We start from the raw sequence: 17,940 nt of genomic DNA, 5'->3' as shown, positions 1-17,940 counted from the left end.
GCAAAAATTTCTGAAAGCCAAGGATCTGAGAGGTTTTCAAAAAGTTCATGGAAACATGCATTATGAAAAAACTAGGCATGGATTTCAAAACATTTACACCAAAATAAACTTAGCTTTTAATTCCATTTTCCATGTACTTTTTGAAGTACCCTCAAATGTTGTGATGACTGAAATACACGGAATTAAATTTCTGTGAATGGCATGATACACTCAAAAGTAGGAATAAAATGAACACCTGTAACTCAAAAAAGAATTTATGAAAAATCTACTGCTGACATCACATTTAATGACAACAGACCGGCTGCTTTCCTCTTAAGATTAGGAATGAAATAAGGCTGTTGACTCTCACCTTTTATATTTCAGATTATACTAGCCAGGATAATTAGGCAAGGAAAAGAAATAAAGGCATCTAGGTTGAGCAGGAAGAACTCAAACTTTATCTACAATGACAAAATCTTATGTACAGAAAATCTGAATGAATTCTTAACTGTTGGAATTAATAAATGAGTTCAGTGAGGTTGCAGCTTACAAAATCAATATACAAAAAGAGATGTATTTCTACAGTTTAGCAATGAATAATCCAAAAAGGAAATTAAGGAAAACAATTCCATTTACAATAGCCTTAAGAGAATAAACTGGGTATAGATTTAACAAAAGCAGCACATGACTCATACTGAAAATACATAACACTGTTGAAAGAAATTAAAAAGGCAACCTAATGGGCTGGTGCGGTGGTAAAGCAGGTAAAGCCACCGCCTATGCCACCAGCATCCCACGTGAGTGCCAGTTTGTGTCCTGGCTGCTTCACTTCCAATCCAGCTCCCTGCTAATGCGCCTGGCAAAAGCACTGGAAGATGACCCAGGTGCCTGGGCCTCTGCCACCCACGTGGGAGGCCCAGATGAAGCTCTTGGCTTCAGCCTGTGGCCACTTGGGGAGTGAATGAATGGACGGAAGATCTTTCATCTCTCTCTCTAATTCTTTCAAATAACTAGCTAACTAGCTAACTAAGACAGACAGAAAGACAAAGACAGAAAGAAACAACAAAAGAGAAAACGTAAAGGCACACTGTGTTCATGGACTGGAGACAACGTGGTTAACACGGCTATGCTTTCCAAATTAATCTACATACCCAATATACATCTGACCAAAATCCTAGTTGCCTTCATCTGCAGAAATTAACAGGCTGATACTGACTTTTTAAAAACAGTTTTTTTTTTTTTTAAATTTATTTGCAAGACAGAATGACAGATGGAGTGGAAGAGACAGGAAGATAGCTTCCATCCACTGGACTGGTCTCCCACACGGAAGGTAAGGGCCTGGATCCTTGGGCCATCTTCCACTGCCTTCCCGTGTACATTAGGGTCAGAGGAGAGCAGCTGGAACTCGAATCAGAGTTCCAATGTGGGATGCTGGCATCACAGGCAGCAGCTTAACCTGCTGGGCCGAAACGCCAGCCCTGTTGATACTGAAATTCACACAGAGATGTGAGCATCCACGATAAGCAAAACAACCTTGAAAAACAAGACCAGGAGCAGTCTTTGGCCTAGGGGTTAGGAAGCTTGTGTCCCACGTCAGAGTGCTTGGCTTTGACTGCCACCTCGGGCTCTTGACTTCAGTTTCCTGCCAACACAGACCCTGGGAGGCAGTGGTGATGGCAGCGTTACCTAGATCGCATCCTCAGCTTCTGGCACCAGGAGGACCCACACTGCCTGATACTGCAACTAATTATAAAGCTACGGCAATCGCCAAAGTCTGGTATGTGCACGGCAGACAAACAGATCAATGGAACAGAATTGAGAGTCCAGAAATGAACTCTTCATCGTTAACTGATTCTCTAAAAGAGTGCTGAGACTGGCCAATGGGGAAAGAATAGTCTTTTTTTTTTTTTAAGAGACACATAAGAGGAAACATTCTCCTCCTTTGTACTGTCATTTTATTAGTATTATTTTGTTAAGTCTATATATCATATAAAAGGTGTTTGGATGAAAAAATCCAAGCACTTGGCCTTCATGTCTATAGACCTCTCAGTAAGTTACTGATCTTGCACTTCAGACATCACGTTAAACTATCTAGCTTGAAACAAAAGTTGGCATGCTAAAAGGTTATGCTGTAGCTTGTTGGTGACCAGACAATGACAGATTTTCTAAATCTTACCCTTAAATACTGGTGTTAACAAATGCAGACATAGTAAAATGCAACCTTTTATCAGATAGCTAGAGGGAAACTTGAGCGGGTGAATGCAACTTACCTCTAAGTCCTTTGCAAGCTGGTGAAAAAATAAATGCTGTGTTTTATCACTGCTCCCCACATAGCATTATTCTAAGCATGCAGGCTGGTGTTGTGAGCAGCTACAATAGTAAGATCCAACTCAGAGGCAGGCTGAAGGCCGAGAGCAGGGGAGTGGTTAAGAATTCCTCCAGGGACCAGTACCACTTCATAGGAATGCCCATCTGGTGCTGGGGGATGACTCTATGGCTATTTTCTCCTGACTTAAAAGGACAGTCCCAATTTCAACCTTGCTGAAAAAGTGGCATTTTTACACCTGCTCTTAGGAACAGCTAGGGTACAAGATAAGGCTGGCATAACATTACTTAGCAAGCACATGCTAGTGATTCCAGTTTGAAAACTACCAAACTGTAAAATCCAGGAGACATAAAAGTTGAAGATGCAGCTGTTGTTTTTCAAGTTGAGGGACCAAAATCTTACAGAAGGCCTTAGGCACTCACTTAACTCTACATGGAGAGCACTCTTAAGCTAGGTGAAAGATGAGGAAGACACTACCATAGATTTCACCAGGCCACTTGAAGATTAAAAGGAGAGGAAAAAAGACAAAGGAAGAAAGCTAGTACAAGGAATTTTTCTGACTAGGTAAGTGGATCTAAGGCAACCATACTGAAGATATGCTACCTGTTACTCTAGAATTAAGCTGGTAGCAAAATATCTCAAGACATTTTAAACCTAAAGATGTATATAAAAATATGACAGTTATGCAAACAAGTTAAAACCAAACCTCTCAAATCTCTTCAGACCTGAAATCCAAGATACTTTCATTACTTCTGTGCATTCAATATTGGGGGGAAATGGGGGGACAAATGTAAAGATTTGTTTTATTTCTACTAGGGGAAGAAGGTAGATAAATAGAACTGTTTTCCAAGCTGCTCTCTACTATACACAAACATAGCCACACGCATAAATACACATACATACATCAAAAACATCCCAACAACAACAAAATCAAACCCAAAACACCCTTAAACTCCACCAGTATTCATATTTTGACCAAAAGAAAATATCCTGGGAGGAAATGCAAAAGGCAAAATCCAATGACCGAACAATGCTGAACATTATTGATATACAAAATATTTATATTACTGAACTACTAACAGGTGACGTTCTCTGTGTCTGTAAAACTTTGGAACCACATAGCTGATCTGTTAAACCTAGTCTATGCTAGCTTTCAAAAACCAAAAAATGAATTTAGTTAGCTTCATTCTTTGATGCTTCATCAAAATTTTCTACAAGATCTGGAACATCATCATCTTCCTCATCAATGTCTTCTGGTGTCGGTGCTTTGCTATCCAACACTTGCCGTGGGAACTGTTCAGCTAACTTCCTAAGGCTGGTTAAGCTGTCAGCACCAAGCTGACTTCATATTCCAGGAAGCATTTCTGTGACCAGCTTGGTTTCTGCATGACCAGTAATTGTAAAGGTATTAGCAGAGAGGGAAGCTTGGACTTTGGGATTGTTGAAATGAGTAACTGTCCCATCACCTTTAATCATGTTCACCTCTTCAACACCAGGTACAGTATTCACAGCCAGTTTTTTGAGAGCACTCTGAAGCTTTTTGTCATCAGCTGTAGCTGTTCTTTTTTTTTTTTTTTTTTTTTGACAGGCAGAGTGGACAGTGTGTGAGAGAGAGAGAGACTTCCTTTTTGCTGTTGGTTCACCCTCCAATGGCTGCTGCGGCCAGTGCATCTCGCTGATCCGAAGCCAGGAGCCAGGTGCTTCTCCTGGTGTCCCATGGGGTGCAGGGCCCAAGCACTTGGGCCATCCTCCACTGCCTTCCCGGGCCATAGCAGAGAGCTGGCCTGGAAGAGGGGCAACCGGGACAGAATCCGGCACCCCAACCGGGACTAGAACCCGGTGTGCCAGCGCCGCAAGGCGGAGGATTAGCCTGTTAAGCCACGGCGCCGGCCAGCTGTAGCTGTTCTATGCACTACCTTCCTTCTTTCTGCGAGCTGTACCCTGAAGCAAGGAGGGCGTTCTAACACCAGCACACGGTAAGAGCCAACAATAGTTTTTTTTTTTTTTTTTTTTAAACAAATGGTGCCAGGACAACCATGTAACCACATGGAAAAGAATGAAACTAGACCCCGTACATCACACCACATGAAAAATTAGTTCACAGTGTATCAGAGGTCTAAATATAAGAGCATCTTGTGTTAGGTAAAGCGTACTTAGTGCTACAGTTTAAACATGACTTGGCTCCCCAACTCATGCAGGTAGTTCCATTCCAAAGTCATGGACTGATGGTACTAACAGGGTAGAGACTTGATCCAATTATGATATACAGGAGGTGGCCCTAGCAGGAAGTCCTCAGGTCCTTAGTGGGGAATCTCACTAGAGGGCTGGTTATTTAAGCCTGGGCCAGGCCCAGCTGTTCTCTCTCTGCTTCCTGGCCTGCCACGTGGTCCTCCCCCTTTTCATGTGCTCCAACACTGTCATCTTCCAGCTTTATCAGATGGTTGAACTGATAGAGTTCACCTGATCCTGGACTGCAAACCTCCAAAACCATAAGCCGAAAGAAACCTCTCTTTCCTTTGAAAGTAGCATGACTTCAGTATTTAGTCATACTAACAAAAAGCTAATAGAGATATCGACCAAAAGTACAAATCATAAAAGTAAAGAAAATCATAAAATGAACTTCATGAAAATTAAGAACTTTGTACCGCAGGTAGTACCATCAGCAGAATAAAGACAACCCACAACATGGGAGAAGGTCTTTGCAAATCACCTCTGATAAGAGACTTCATAAAGAACTCTTAAAGCTCAATAATAAACAGATGACCCAATTGAAAACAGGCAAATTTTGCACAGAGCTGACAAACGCCACTCTCACCCAGTGACCCAAGTTAACATCACCAGCAGTGACACCATGGTGTTGTGTGTCCCTGGATACGAGGCATGGGAAAGGATACAATATCACTTCTGTGGCATTCCTGCCCCCAATACCTAGCACGAGTGCACTCATGAGGAAACAGCAAACAGACCTCAACTGAAGGACTGCACAACCTGTACTGTTCAAAACTATGAAGTCAAGAAAGGCTGCAGGTGAACCCGTCCAGACTTCAGCAGACCCTACAGACACCACGACTCACTGCAGCACGAAATTCTGGACTGGATCACGGACCAGAGGAAACAAAATCTTTTGTTTTGCTCTAAAGGGCACTGGTTAGACAATAAGTGACATTTGGATAAGGTTTCTGGGTTAAAGGATCATATCAACTTTAATTTGCTGAATAGATTACAGTAATTGCGTAAGTAAAGGTCCCTGTTTTTAAGCAACATGCTGCAGTATTTAGAGGTGATAGAGCATTATACCTATAGCTGACTCTTAAACAGTTCAGACAAATAATCCCATGCATATGGAGAGACCGTAACAGAAATGAGGTGGAGTTAATGCTGGGGAATTCTGGGTGAAACACATCGATATCTTAGTGCTGTTTTTGAAGCTTCCCTGTAGCTCGGGATATTTTGCAAAATAAAAAGTTTAACATTTGAACTAGGCAGAGGATTTCAATAGATATTGCTCTCAAGAAAACACATAAATGGGCAACAAGCACGTGAAAAGCAGCTCAGTATCATTAGCAACTAGGGAAATGTACGTCCAGGCCGGAGTGAGATTCTGTCTCTCAGCTAGTAGATAATAGTAAAGTCAGCAAGGACATGGGGAAATTAGAATCCTTATGCACTGCCAACAGAAACCTAAGATGAGAAAACAGTATGGAAGTTCATCAAAAGGTTAGACAGTTACCATAAGACCCAATAATTTGTCTCCAGGAGAAATGAAAACACGTGACCTCACGAAAACTTGCACATCAATGTTTATAGAAACAAAATTCATAATAGCTAAAAAGTAGGAAAAAACCCAATGCTGATCAACTGATGAACACATAAATAAAATGTGGTTTATCTATACTCACCCAAAAAAAGGAATAAAGCACTGATACATGCCACAACACGGATGAACCTTGACAATACCACATTATGTAGAAGTCAGATACTACAGACCACGTGCTATATGATCCCATTTACATGAAATGCTCAGAACAGGCAAATCCAGAGAGACAGAAAGTAGATTACAGTCACTAGGGCTAGATTTCATGGGGAGCGAGGATGGAGGGCAACCGAGAGTGACTGCTAATGGATATTGGTTCTACGTGGGGGGTTGATGGAAATATTCCAAGATCAGAGTGGTGATGGCTGCAAGACCCAGTGGATATACCACAAGTCAGACTTGTACACCATAACTCCTTGAATTGCAGGGCAAGTGAACTATAGCTCAAGAAAGCCATGGAAATCATTTTCCGCAGGTTAACATTTCAAGACCGTAAATACATACTTTTCACAACAAAGGCCCTTTAAAAGTGATTCACCACAATCAGACTGCAAATACCTGAGCCAGCTGACTCACCTGCCACACTGCTCTTCAGTGGAGAAGTAGATTTGAAAGTCATCAGAATTGTCATAGACGTAAAGAAAACAACAGCGTTCATCAAACTTGGATAGGCTGCAAAATTACAAAGCAGAAGCATGCTTACATGTAAGTGATGCTGCCAATTTTCATCTCTTGAGAAAACCTCCTGATATATTCTCTTTAATTTTACAAACTTCAGAAAGATTCATTACAATGTTTTAAGAAACACCCATAACCCTTGCCTTTCATTTCTCTATGAAATTTCAGTGCCAGGGACATTTATCTTGCTTCTGTTTGAGTTTGTATTTTTCAACTGACTTTAATATGCATCCAGAACTTACCATACATATCCAATGCTATGGAAAACACACGGGCGACAGGAGAGAGAAGAAAATATGCTCTCTGCCTTCAAGGAGTTTTTAGGATCTCACCAAAAAGGCAAATAGATATTTGTAAAATAATCTATTATGGCAGCAGAAGAACTTCCAGACTTGGAAAATATCAGGGCACCGTATTTCTGTCCATACAAGGGAAACAGGAATGAATACTGTATTTTTGGCTCAAAATGCTATCTGGTCCACCTCCACCCACTATCTGGCCCTGACTCTGGGACTCCTCCAATAAGCAATATTTAGCTTGCTTGGACCTATCCAGCGACAGAACATCACCACACTCCATCTGCTGACAGGTTGCACTGTGACAAAGTTTTTGACTGACACTGGGCTAAAGCCTCAGCAATGGCCCTCGTCCCACTGGGTGAAGAATTCTCTGGAGAATCAGGCACAACCAGCCCTGTGAATAGATGAAGGCCCTTTTCCTGGCCCCTCCTAAGCCACCTCTTGCTGAGACAAAAACCTCCTGAGATCATTCTTCACGTTATGGATCACATGACCAGTGCTGAGCTGACACAGCAATAGTGCAGCATGAGTCAAAAAGAATCCCAGCTAAGTTAGACACAAGGAAGTCTCGAGAATCAATCTGTGAAGGAACTGTCAGTTAGCTGGAAAGCCCCAGGCATGTTTAAAGATGCTCTTCTGGTCACATAAGTCCCAGGCTCTGAGTCATCCGGGCCCTTTATAAATCTTCGCGAATGGTTCAAATCCTTTGAACTAGCTTGCATTTTCTGGTCAATACTATCTAAATGAACTACTCTGCACTTAAATTGTTTCCCTCCCTTTAAAGTGATATAAACATTATTCTAACTTAAACACTGTGCCCAGGACAGGATCACACTCTGGGAGGTGAATGGGGATTTATTCATTCAGTAGCCTGAGGAAAGTTCCAGTCCAAGCCCTTGATTTGATGAGAACAGGGAAAAACCTGAGACCCAGAGAAGCTAAGTGACTTTTCCAATGTCACACAGCACAGAAGGATTACATCTCACATTCTGCCCCACAGCCTTGCACCCATCCTTGGATGTGCCGGCAGGGTGATGAGAGCAGCTGAGGCGAGTTAGTCCAGCTATGGGAGGCAACATGGCCTGGGCCCAAATGCACACCAGCCCTGATCCCAAAACAGCAAATGCCACACCTCCCCTTGGGAGTACACCACCTCCCTCCCTACTTCCCTAATAACAGCCTGGCTCCATCACTCTGCCCAGAAGACTCCACCCACGTGTCAGTACCAAATAACTCCTGCCTTCGGCAATCAGGGTCCCTGAGCACTTGAACATCTTTGGCTCACAGAAGAGAACGCTCTATCTGCAGATGCAGCCTAGCTTGTTTAAAGTTTAAGACCAGAGAGTTTGTGTGTTTTTTGCCTGCTGGATACAAGAAAAGCTACTGCTGCTATATAACAAGCTGAGCAGCTCTTACTAGCTGCGCGTGATGAACCAGCTCAGGTAGGACAACGAAGGAGAAAACAACCCATTTTGGATTCCATGCAAAGTAAGCAGAGCAGATGGGAACATTCACACGCATACAACATTGTCATCATTATTTACATCAAAACAATCATTACGGTTTGTTTTATGTTCTTACCTTATTCCCTTAATGGAAGAGGCTGTAAAATGCCATTCGTGGATCTGTTTCTGCAAGTAGCAAAGACAGAAGTAAGGAGCTTGATTTCTCCCAATTTCATCCTATGGTCAACTGCTTCTGCTATTTTTCTTTCAGCACCGATTTGCAGATCAGAGAGATCTACTTTGCGTAACTTGCATCACCAGAAATATTTTCTAATGTATTATAAACATTCTGCTGTGTTTTAAAGACTTATTTGAAAGGCAGAGTTACAGAGAGGCAGAAGCGGGGGGGAGGGGTGTCTTCCATCCACTGGTTCACTCCCCAAATGGCCACAATGGCTGTAGCTGGGCCAATTCAAAGCCAGGAGCCAGGCGCTTCTTCTGGGTCTCCCACATGGGTGCAGGGGCCCAAGCACTTGGGCCATCTTTCACTGCTTTCCTAGGCCATAGCAGAGAGATGGATCAGAAGAAGAGCAGCTAGGACTTGAACCCGTGCCCATATGGGATGCCGACACTACAGGCAGTGACTTTACTGGCTACACCACAGTGCCAGCCCCATTCCTTTGTTATTTCTAAACTAGTTAAGAACAGATGATCTAAATTTGTGACACCAGCATCCCATATGGGCACCGATTCAAGTCCTGGCTGCTCCACTTCTGATCCAGCTCCCTGCTGGTGGCCTAGGAGAGCAGTGGAAGATGGCTGAAGTCCTTGGCCCCCTGCACCCACATGGGAGACTGGGAAGAAGCTCCTGGCTCCTGGCTTTGAATTGGCCCAGCTACAGCCATTGTGGCCATTTGGGGAGTGAACCAGTGGATGGAAGATCTGTCTCTCCTCATCTAAAACTTTGCCTTCAAATAATTAAATATATATATATATATATAAATGAATGAATGAATATAAATAAATAAATACATCTTAAAGAAAGAAAATCCACAGGTAAATCCATCTGGTTGGCCTGAGGAATGTCAGGAACAACGCAGGCAAGAGAAGGGTGAGACGCGAGTGATTTCTCAAAATGAACCCTTCCTACAGCCAGCATCCGCACCACGAGACCGAGGCCTCCTGCTCCGCACAGCCTCCTGCAGTTGGATCAGCGTGCCAGACACAGCCTGCGCCGGCTCGGCAACGCTGAGTTTGCTCCTTTCTTCCTAATTCCTTTTTTTGGTGACCTGATATAGGTTGCTTGAACCTGGCCTTGTGGAATAGTCACACCATTAAGATAAGCAAATACTACAAATCTGTCAGCAGGAATTAGCCCACACTACAAATGAGCCTCCCCCTTTGCCCAAGTGCTCAGCGTGTGCCAGCATTCCCCCTGCTCTTTACTTCTACAACGGTTCTCAATCGCTGGCTACTAAACCGGAACTCAATCTATTGTATGGGGACATCATAGGAAGTATGTATGTGTACTTTCCCTTCCCACACTCCACCCGTAGCCCACCAGGAAAGAATGTGCGGGCCCCTTGCTGCTTGCACAGCTCCTTTCCATTTCTTATTACGGACTATACACAAAGTAAAACATCTCCACCTGCTGAGATACGTGGTTACTCCAAAATGTTTGGGGAAAATGGAAGGGGACGGTATGTTCATTTAGGTACAAAAATTTTTGAAAGGCATGCAGTATTTTCATAATATGCATCTGCCGCAGATTTTCTGAAGAGCCCTTGTAGGCACGGATTTCAAAACCTGTCTGCACCAAAATCAACTTATCATTTAATTCCATTTTCCACCAAGTTGTGAAGTGCCTTCATGTACCACTCCACTGGAAATTTCCATCAAGGGCCAGCAAGCACTTTAGAATTCAGATGAGGCAGGCAAAGTTTGTAGAATTCCATGAGATCAAAACCATTTTGCATTAAAAGTATAAAGAGTCACTTTGATATTATTTTTTTTGCAACTACTTGTCAACATAAGATACTGTGCACCTCCATCGATGCAACAGCAGAACCACAGATCAAGGTTTTGAGAATCTTCTTATATCACAGTGGCAGCCATGACACAAATAAGGAAGGTTAGTGTCTAACTCAACAGGGCGATTCACAGAACTGACACCTGACTGCGGCTCAACGGTGACGTCCAGCAAACTCTGCCAATGTTGTTTCTTGTCCTACCCTTAGCTATCCTTCCATATTCGCCATGTATATACTCAGGGATAGGGTCACAAACCAAATAAGCAAATTAAAAGATGTGTGCATTTTTCAAAGATAGATCCGTATGCATTCCATGCATGTACTTTGTAATAGCTTGAATTTTTCTCTTTTGCACTCAAATATTTAATGTATACAGTGCAAGTGGAACAAAACCACAAGCGCATCCCAGCACTAACCGCGGCTGACTCAACTGTCAATGCTAAGACGGTTGCCCTATTGTTAAATATTGGACAAGGTCACTGTTCAACACTTAAGATATCGTGACTCTGTATTATAAGGGGTTTCTAAAGTGAATTTGAGCCCCTGCTTATTACAAAATGTTGCATTTTATTTTTAAGATATTGCTTATCTTTACCTGATTGAGACATAGTCATTCTCACTCGTGTTTGTAAGAAGGAAAACAGTCTTTCTTTGCCACGTTAATGGCAGACCTCTCCTCATGCTCCATGAAAACACACACGTAGCGAGCTGATGCACTTGGCCAAGGTGCTATGTTTCTCTATTGCTGCCAAGTTTAGGGGAGGAAAAAGCTGATGACGAGCTTCAGATAAAGAGTTGAAAAGATCACTGTTTGCACAAACCATGAGGTCCAACCCGGCATTTCTGTCACTTCTTTAGTGGGCAAATAAAATCTCTCCCTCTCCCACATTGTTGGTGTGAGAGTATAAACTGGAATGAACCCGACAGTAACTTCTGAAGTTTTAAATGCACGTGTCCTTGAGCCCAGTGGGTCCATCCCTGGGAATCTCTGCTCCTGAGACGTGCTCGTGAGGTTGGCATTCTTCAGAATCCCTCTTTCAGTGACATCTAATTCTGTGTCTTTATATGCAACCCTCCCAGTGTGCCCCCGATCCTCCCCTCCGCACATGGGGACACCTGCTTCATCTGTCACTACACTTTCTTTTTCTTTTTCTTTTTTTTTTTTTTGACAGGCAGAGTTAGACAGTGAGAGAGGGAGAGACAGAGAGAAAGGTCTTCCTGCGCCAATCCGAAGCCAGGAGTCAGGTGCTTCCCCCGGTCTCCCATACAGGTGCAGGGCCCAAACACTTGGGCCATCCTCCACTGCCCTCCTGGGTCACAGCAGAGAGCTGGCCTGGAAGAGGAGCAGCCGGGACAGAATCCAGCGCCCCAACCGGGACTAGAACCCAGGGTTCCGGTGCCGCAGGCAGAGGATTAGCCTAGTGAGCCGTGGCGCCGGCCTGTCACTACACTTTCTCATACACCCCATCATTCAGAACTTAAGTATGAGAATGTTGGCCTGGTTTTGTTTTCTTTTAAATTCAATCAAATTGTTGATGAAGCCACGCTTCCCTTACCATCTCCGTGGGTGAGACGTGCCACAGAGAAACCGTTCTCTCCTCAGCTTCACTGTTGATGGAAACATACGAGGGCTGGTAGATTTTGGTTGGCTCAATCACCAGAACCTAAAACGAGAACAGATTCCTGTGTGACACACTGGAATCTAAAACACAGATGGACCCTGCAACGGGGAGGAAGCGGAAAGTGTTTGCAGTCAACACTCACTCACTGAGGCCTCCAAAAAGTCCCTGAAGATGGAATGACAAGGGAAGTTGACTTTGACGCAAGCATTTTGAAATCTATGCATACATCTTTCATAGTACACATTTCCCATGAACGTTCAAACCCTCCACATGCATGAATTTCCAAACTTCTTCCATCAAAACACACTTATCTTTTCCTTTCATTTTCCAGCAGCTTCTGGAAGTCCCCTGGTGTGTGCCAAGGGCTGCTCCAGGAGCCGGGTCCAGCAGCACACACAGCTCCCTGCTGGCTGCACGGCTGTGCTCTGATGGGGCACACAGAGCAACACGCACGGCTGGGCTGTGCGACCTAACGTCACACAGTGCTCTGAAGTAAATAAGGCACAACTGGGCTGCAAGAGCAGGATGGGGCACTTCTCCGGACAGGGTGGCCCACAAAGGCCTGCGTGAGGAGGCGACAGAGAAGAAAGGGAGAGGTCACAGTTATTGAGATCAATGAGCGAGTAGATCAGATGGTTGGCAGGTACAAGTCTATAAAGACACAAGGAAGAGATGAAAAGCGAGCGACATTTCATCCATAAAGTGTCATTTCATTGAGAGAGGAGGGGGAGGCAGGGGAGGGAGGAGAAGGGGAAGGTGTAGAGGCAAAGAGAGGGGGATGAACCTCCACCGCAAGTAAAGCAGCACGGTTACCAGGACTACACCTGGCTGGAGATTATGCTTGTGTCCATTCCCTTATTTGTGTGTACCTTGCAGTAGGCTTCAAATATTTAATAAGTGAAAGAACACTTTAAAATGTATTACCCAGGAACAAAACAGCAGTCACATTCACTGCAAACCAAGTCAACCTTCTGTTAGATGTGTAATGAAATTCTTGAGAACTGCATGTTCACACAATCTCACTGCATGAGTATCACACACCATCAGTCGAAGCCCAATTTCCAGGACACGGAGGTATGTCTCTTAGGACTCTATCAAATGGGCATACGATTGAAACAAAACACTCTGAAAAACTCAAAGCTCTTTTGCTTTTCCAATGAAGTCTGACGTATTACTTCGCAGCACTGGAGGCAGCCAAACCTTCACAGGAAACTGGCCCGCACTCTAAGTGTCCACGGTGAGGACTACCTTTGTTCCACAGCAGGGTTCTCTCCTGTGGCACTAGGGACATGTAGGGGCTGTCCTGTGCAGCATCCCTGGTCAGTGCTGACTAGATGCCAGTCTTGCCCCCAAATGCCGCCAGACACTGCTCAGCGTCCCTTGAGGACGAAATCATGGGGGTATGGCCAACTTCTTTCAGTCAGTCCATCTATCACTTCCCAATTCCACATGGGATACACGGCTACTCTTGTATTTTAAATTATATTACAGCTTTCTTCCTTTCAAGGTACTTGATGATCACATAGCATCAACACCTTTTGGATGATAAAGCAGTGAAATTAGCATATCTTACTGGAAATCTGAGTCCAACAGAAACGTCGTTTGTTGCCTGAAAAATGATCTCTAACCAGAAGTTAAGCCGCTCAGACTGGGGTGAATGTTGGATAATGGGTTTCCGGAAGCGCTGAATGAGGAACAAGTTCTGAACCAATGATCGCAGGTACCTGGCAAAGTCACAAACACCAAGAAATTAGACTCCCAAACAAACTGAGTGCAATCCTACTTGCTATAACCCCCCCCCCCAAAGGCTTTCATTACTAAAATGTATATTCTGTCACAAGTGCTTCGCAAACCTAACTCCACAGTCACATAACCAATGAATAGAACCCACATAGGAAGCAAAAGAACCCAGTCGAGCAAACTCGTACAGCACAGCTTTTTACCCACATTGGGCTGAAAGAAGAGACTGGAAAGCATATAACAAGAGGAAGCAGCTTGACACTCCAAGCAATTAAAAACCATAAAATTTATAACTCATCTTTAAAATTAAACTTTGAGGTAATTTTCTATTTATGTTGAATTATCAGAAATAACATACACAGAATCCATCTATATTCTCCATCCTGTTTCCCCCCAAGGTAACATCTTGCAAAACTGGAGTACAACATCACAAGGTTGTTGACATACACACAGTCAAGGCAGAGAACATTTCCATCACCACAAGGACCCCAAATGCCACCCTGCTAGTCACACCTACTTCTCTCCAATCTCCACTTCCCCTTTAGCCATGGCAATCACTAATCGGAAACTCTTTTTCATTTTTTAAAAATATCAGAACATGGCCAGGTAGATTTTGATGAACTCTTCACTCTAAGTGCACCTTTGCTGTCTTCAGGTAAATTGAACTTTTTGAAACACAGACACCAGGCAGCAGTGGTCATGTCCTCCCTGGTACCAAATGAGGATGGTTCCTCTGAAAGCATTATAGTATTCTCTTTGAGTCTGGGAAGCACTGCCATGCTTGGGTACTCAAGCTTGGGCTGTCCAAACTCTACACATTCAAAGAAAGGTCCGGCCGGGGCCTGCCTAATGGGAGATCACCTCTAAGCCCTTGGGATACCCTGCCTACTCAGGAGTGCCTTTGTTTACCTCGGGCCTTGGGCTATGTATCCTTTATTAGTAAGACATGATGGGGGTTTTGGGTGATGCTGTGTCACTTTGACTTCTGAAGAGGCTGGAAACTGAGGCACTAAGATCAGCTATAGGAGCACTCCAGGCGTACAAGATCCACTCCCAGTTAAAATCCTGAACAGCAAGGCTCAGTAACCTTCCCTGGCTGCCAATACTTCGTGCATGCTGTCATACATCATTGCTGGGGGAGTTGCACGTTGTCCATATGACTCCACTGTGAGAGACCAACCGGAGGCTCGGGGATTCCCCGGACTCTGCCCTATGCGCCTCTTGCTTTTGTTGGTTTTAATCTCTATGCTTTCATTGTAATAAACCATAACAACAGATACAATAGCTTTTATGAACTCTGATTCTTCAAGCAAGTCATGAACTCAAGAGTGGTCTTAGGGACCCTCCACAACAGATTACACACCCCAAGTCAGCCTGGTTGCTGATACAATGCGAATACATCCAACCCTGAGGTCTCCTCTCCCTGGAGGCAGCTCCATCTGGTTCAAATGCACCAGTGGCACTTTAAAATCAGCACTCCACTAACAGTCACTCCACGAGACCTGGAGGCCCAACCTGGCTCGGGGTTCTCGCAGCCTCAGAGAACTTTCAGAAGAATGATATGGGTTGGGGGCCAAATTTAAGGTCCATCACATTGGGAAGAAATGAGGTCAACCTAGGTATAGGTGAAGAGATTCCTACTCTTGGGAATCCAGGCTGGCTCACTGAACTGGGGCACATGAGCACAGATCATTAAAAGTAACTTTCAAAAAATCATGCAAGTACTCCATGTGCATTTTTGAAAAATAAAAAAGAGATAAGGAAAAACAGAATAAAAACTTCTTATAAAACTATCTTCTGGAGATAACCATTATCAATATTTTGGAGACAATTCCTCATTCATTATTGATTCATTATACAAATATCAAGTATCTGTTATGAGACTATAGCCATCACAATTCTAATGAAGCTTCATTTCATGTCTATGGGGAAGTCAGACCCTGTCCACCCCTCTCAGATGGTTCCTTGTGAGTCACATACTAAACATTTTTAGTTAAAATGAGATCATATAGAATACTGGGTCTCAAAGTATGGCACAGCAGCTGTAGTTATTCATTCGTAAATGCAAATTCTCAGGGTCTCCTCCAAACTCAGGGAGCCGGAATTCCTAAGGGTGGGCTCTGCAATCTGTATTGTAATCAACACAGCTGACTCTGATGCATGATACAGCCTCAGAAACACTGATACAGAAAAACATATCCTGTAATTGGCTTTTTTTTTTTTTTTTTTTTGACAGGCTGAGTGGACAGTGAGAGAGAGACAGAGAGGAAGGTCTTCCTTTTGCCGTTGGTTCACCCTCTAATGGCCGCCGCGGTAGCGCGCTGCAGCCGGCTCACCGCGCTGTTCCGATGGCAGGAGCCAGGTGCTTCTCCTGGTCTCCCATGGGGTGCAGGGCCCAAGCACTTGGGCCATCCTCCACTGCACTCCCTGGCCACAGCAGAGAGCTGGCCTGGAAGAGGGGCAACCGGGACAGGATCGGTGCCCCGACCGGGACTAGAACCCGGTGTGCCGGCGCCGCAAGGCGGAGGATTAGCCTGTTGAGCCACGGCGCCGGCCTGTAATTGGCTTTTCTTAGTCCACAAACCATGGGCACATTTCCGTGTCTTCAAATAATTCCTGTTCTTTGCACACTGAAATGGTTGTATAATGAGCTAACCTAGGGCTGGAGCTGTCCCACCATTTCATTGCCATATTGTATTATTGGTTTTTAGTTCCAGTTTTCATTTGTGAGAAATGCACCTTTCCTGGTGTGTGTATGTGTGTGTGTGTGTGTGTTAGCTCTACTGTATGTTTTCTCACAAATGTATAATGTGTTCTGGTACCAAGGACTGTTTTGCTCTTGATGACCTAGACAACCTGAAAAAACAGGATTACAAATCTAATCTCAGAGATATAGCAAGCAGAGGTGTATTCTGTGTGTGCAAGTATCTGTCCTTCCCTTCAATTAAAACCAAGTGAGCCCTCAGAGCTCTTATGTCTGCCCTCACCTGGCCTTAATGAAGAAATCAGAGAAATTATTGTCATTTGCATTTCTGACTTTTCTTCTAGGGGAGGCATTTCAGAGCAAGGTCAGATGAGATGGGTGATGACAAACACACACATCCAACTCACCAGACTGGAGGCTTCAATCGGAACAACCGCTCAGCTGCCTGGATGGCCTTGCTGACATCAGTGGCCAACATGCTGACAGTGAAGAACTGACCCACATCCCAGTAATTGCTCATTTTCTCCAAACTCCCTTTTCTTCCCAACAAACTGTTCAGCCTGGCACCTAAAGAAGTTGAATTTTAGATAAAGTCATGAAAAATCTTCCTACTTTGTCATATCATGCAAACCTTTAGAGAGGACAAGCAGGCATTTATTTCAGCTGCTACCTCAGAAACTATCTGATTATTCCTTTTGAAATGCAATCTTAGTTATCTGAGTATAATCTTTACTGCTAACCTTGTATAACCAAAGCATCACCATCTACAATAATAAATAGGGTTACCTATTTTCCGTAGTTCCGTGGAAGTTTCAAATTTTTGACCAGCAACCAACAGCAAAACTGCAAGGTTAATTCCAGAATAAAGAGATGACTGGAGTTCAAATCCTTTGCGATACCTGTAATTACAGAACCATCAAATTACTATTATATCACCTTATATTAGAATAAAAAATGTGGGGGCCGGCGTTGAAGCTTAGCAGTGCCAGCATCCCATGTGGGCACTGGTTCAAGTCCCGGCTGCTCCACTTCCAATCCAGCTCTCTGCTGTGGCCCGGGAATGCAGGGGAGGATGGCCCAAGTCCTTGGGCCCCTGCACCTGCATGGGAGACCTGGAAAAAGCTCCTGGCTTCAGATCAACACAGCTCTGGCCGTTGCGGCCATTTGGGGAGTGAACCAGTGGATGGAAGACCTCTCTCTCTCAACCAAATAAATCTTTAAAAAATAATAAAAATAGGCCGGCGCCGCAGCTCACTAGGCTAATCCTCCACCTGCGGGACTGGCACCCCAGGTTCTACTCCCA

General features: G+C 44.0%; 1 protein-coding gene and 1 pseudogene across 1 annotated transcript in view; both read right to left on the bottom strand.

The window, feature by feature from the left end:
- MAP3K15 (mitogen-activated protein kinase kinase kinase 15) overlaps positions 1 to 17,940 on the bottom strand; it is a 119,284-nt gene that overhangs the window by 25,832 nt on the left and 75,512 nt on the right. Inside the window, exons 8-13 of the mRNA XM_062183153.1 lie at positions 17,424 to 17,536; positions 17,045 to 17,204; positions 13,767 to 13,917; positions 12,128 to 12,235; positions 8,678 to 8,727; positions 6,696 to 6,791 (exon numbers count right to left, since the gene is read on the bottom strand). Coding sequence (XP_062039137.1) covers positions 6,696 to 6,791; positions 8,678 to 8,727; positions 12,128 to 12,235; positions 13,767 to 13,917; positions 17,045 to 17,204; positions 17,424 to 17,536 — 678 coding nt within the window. The remainder of the gene's footprint in view (positions 1 to 6,695; positions 6,792 to 8,677; positions 8,728 to 12,127; positions 12,236 to 13,766; positions 13,918 to 17,044; positions 17,205 to 17,423; positions 17,537 to 17,940) is intronic.
- Positions 3,405 to 3,781, bottom strand: LOC133753782 (transcription factor BTF3 homolog 4-like; annotated as a pseudogene).

The sequence above is a fragment of the Lepus europaeus genome, chromosome X (assembly GCF_033115175.1).
Source record: "Lepus europaeus isolate LE1 chromosome X, mLepTim1.pri, whole genome shotgun sequence".
In the NCBI taxonomy this organism is placed as follows: Eukaryota; Metazoa; Chordata; class Mammalia; order Lagomorpha; family Leporidae; genus Lepus; species Lepus europaeus.
This window is presented reverse-complemented; position numbering and strand designations above follow the sequence as displayed.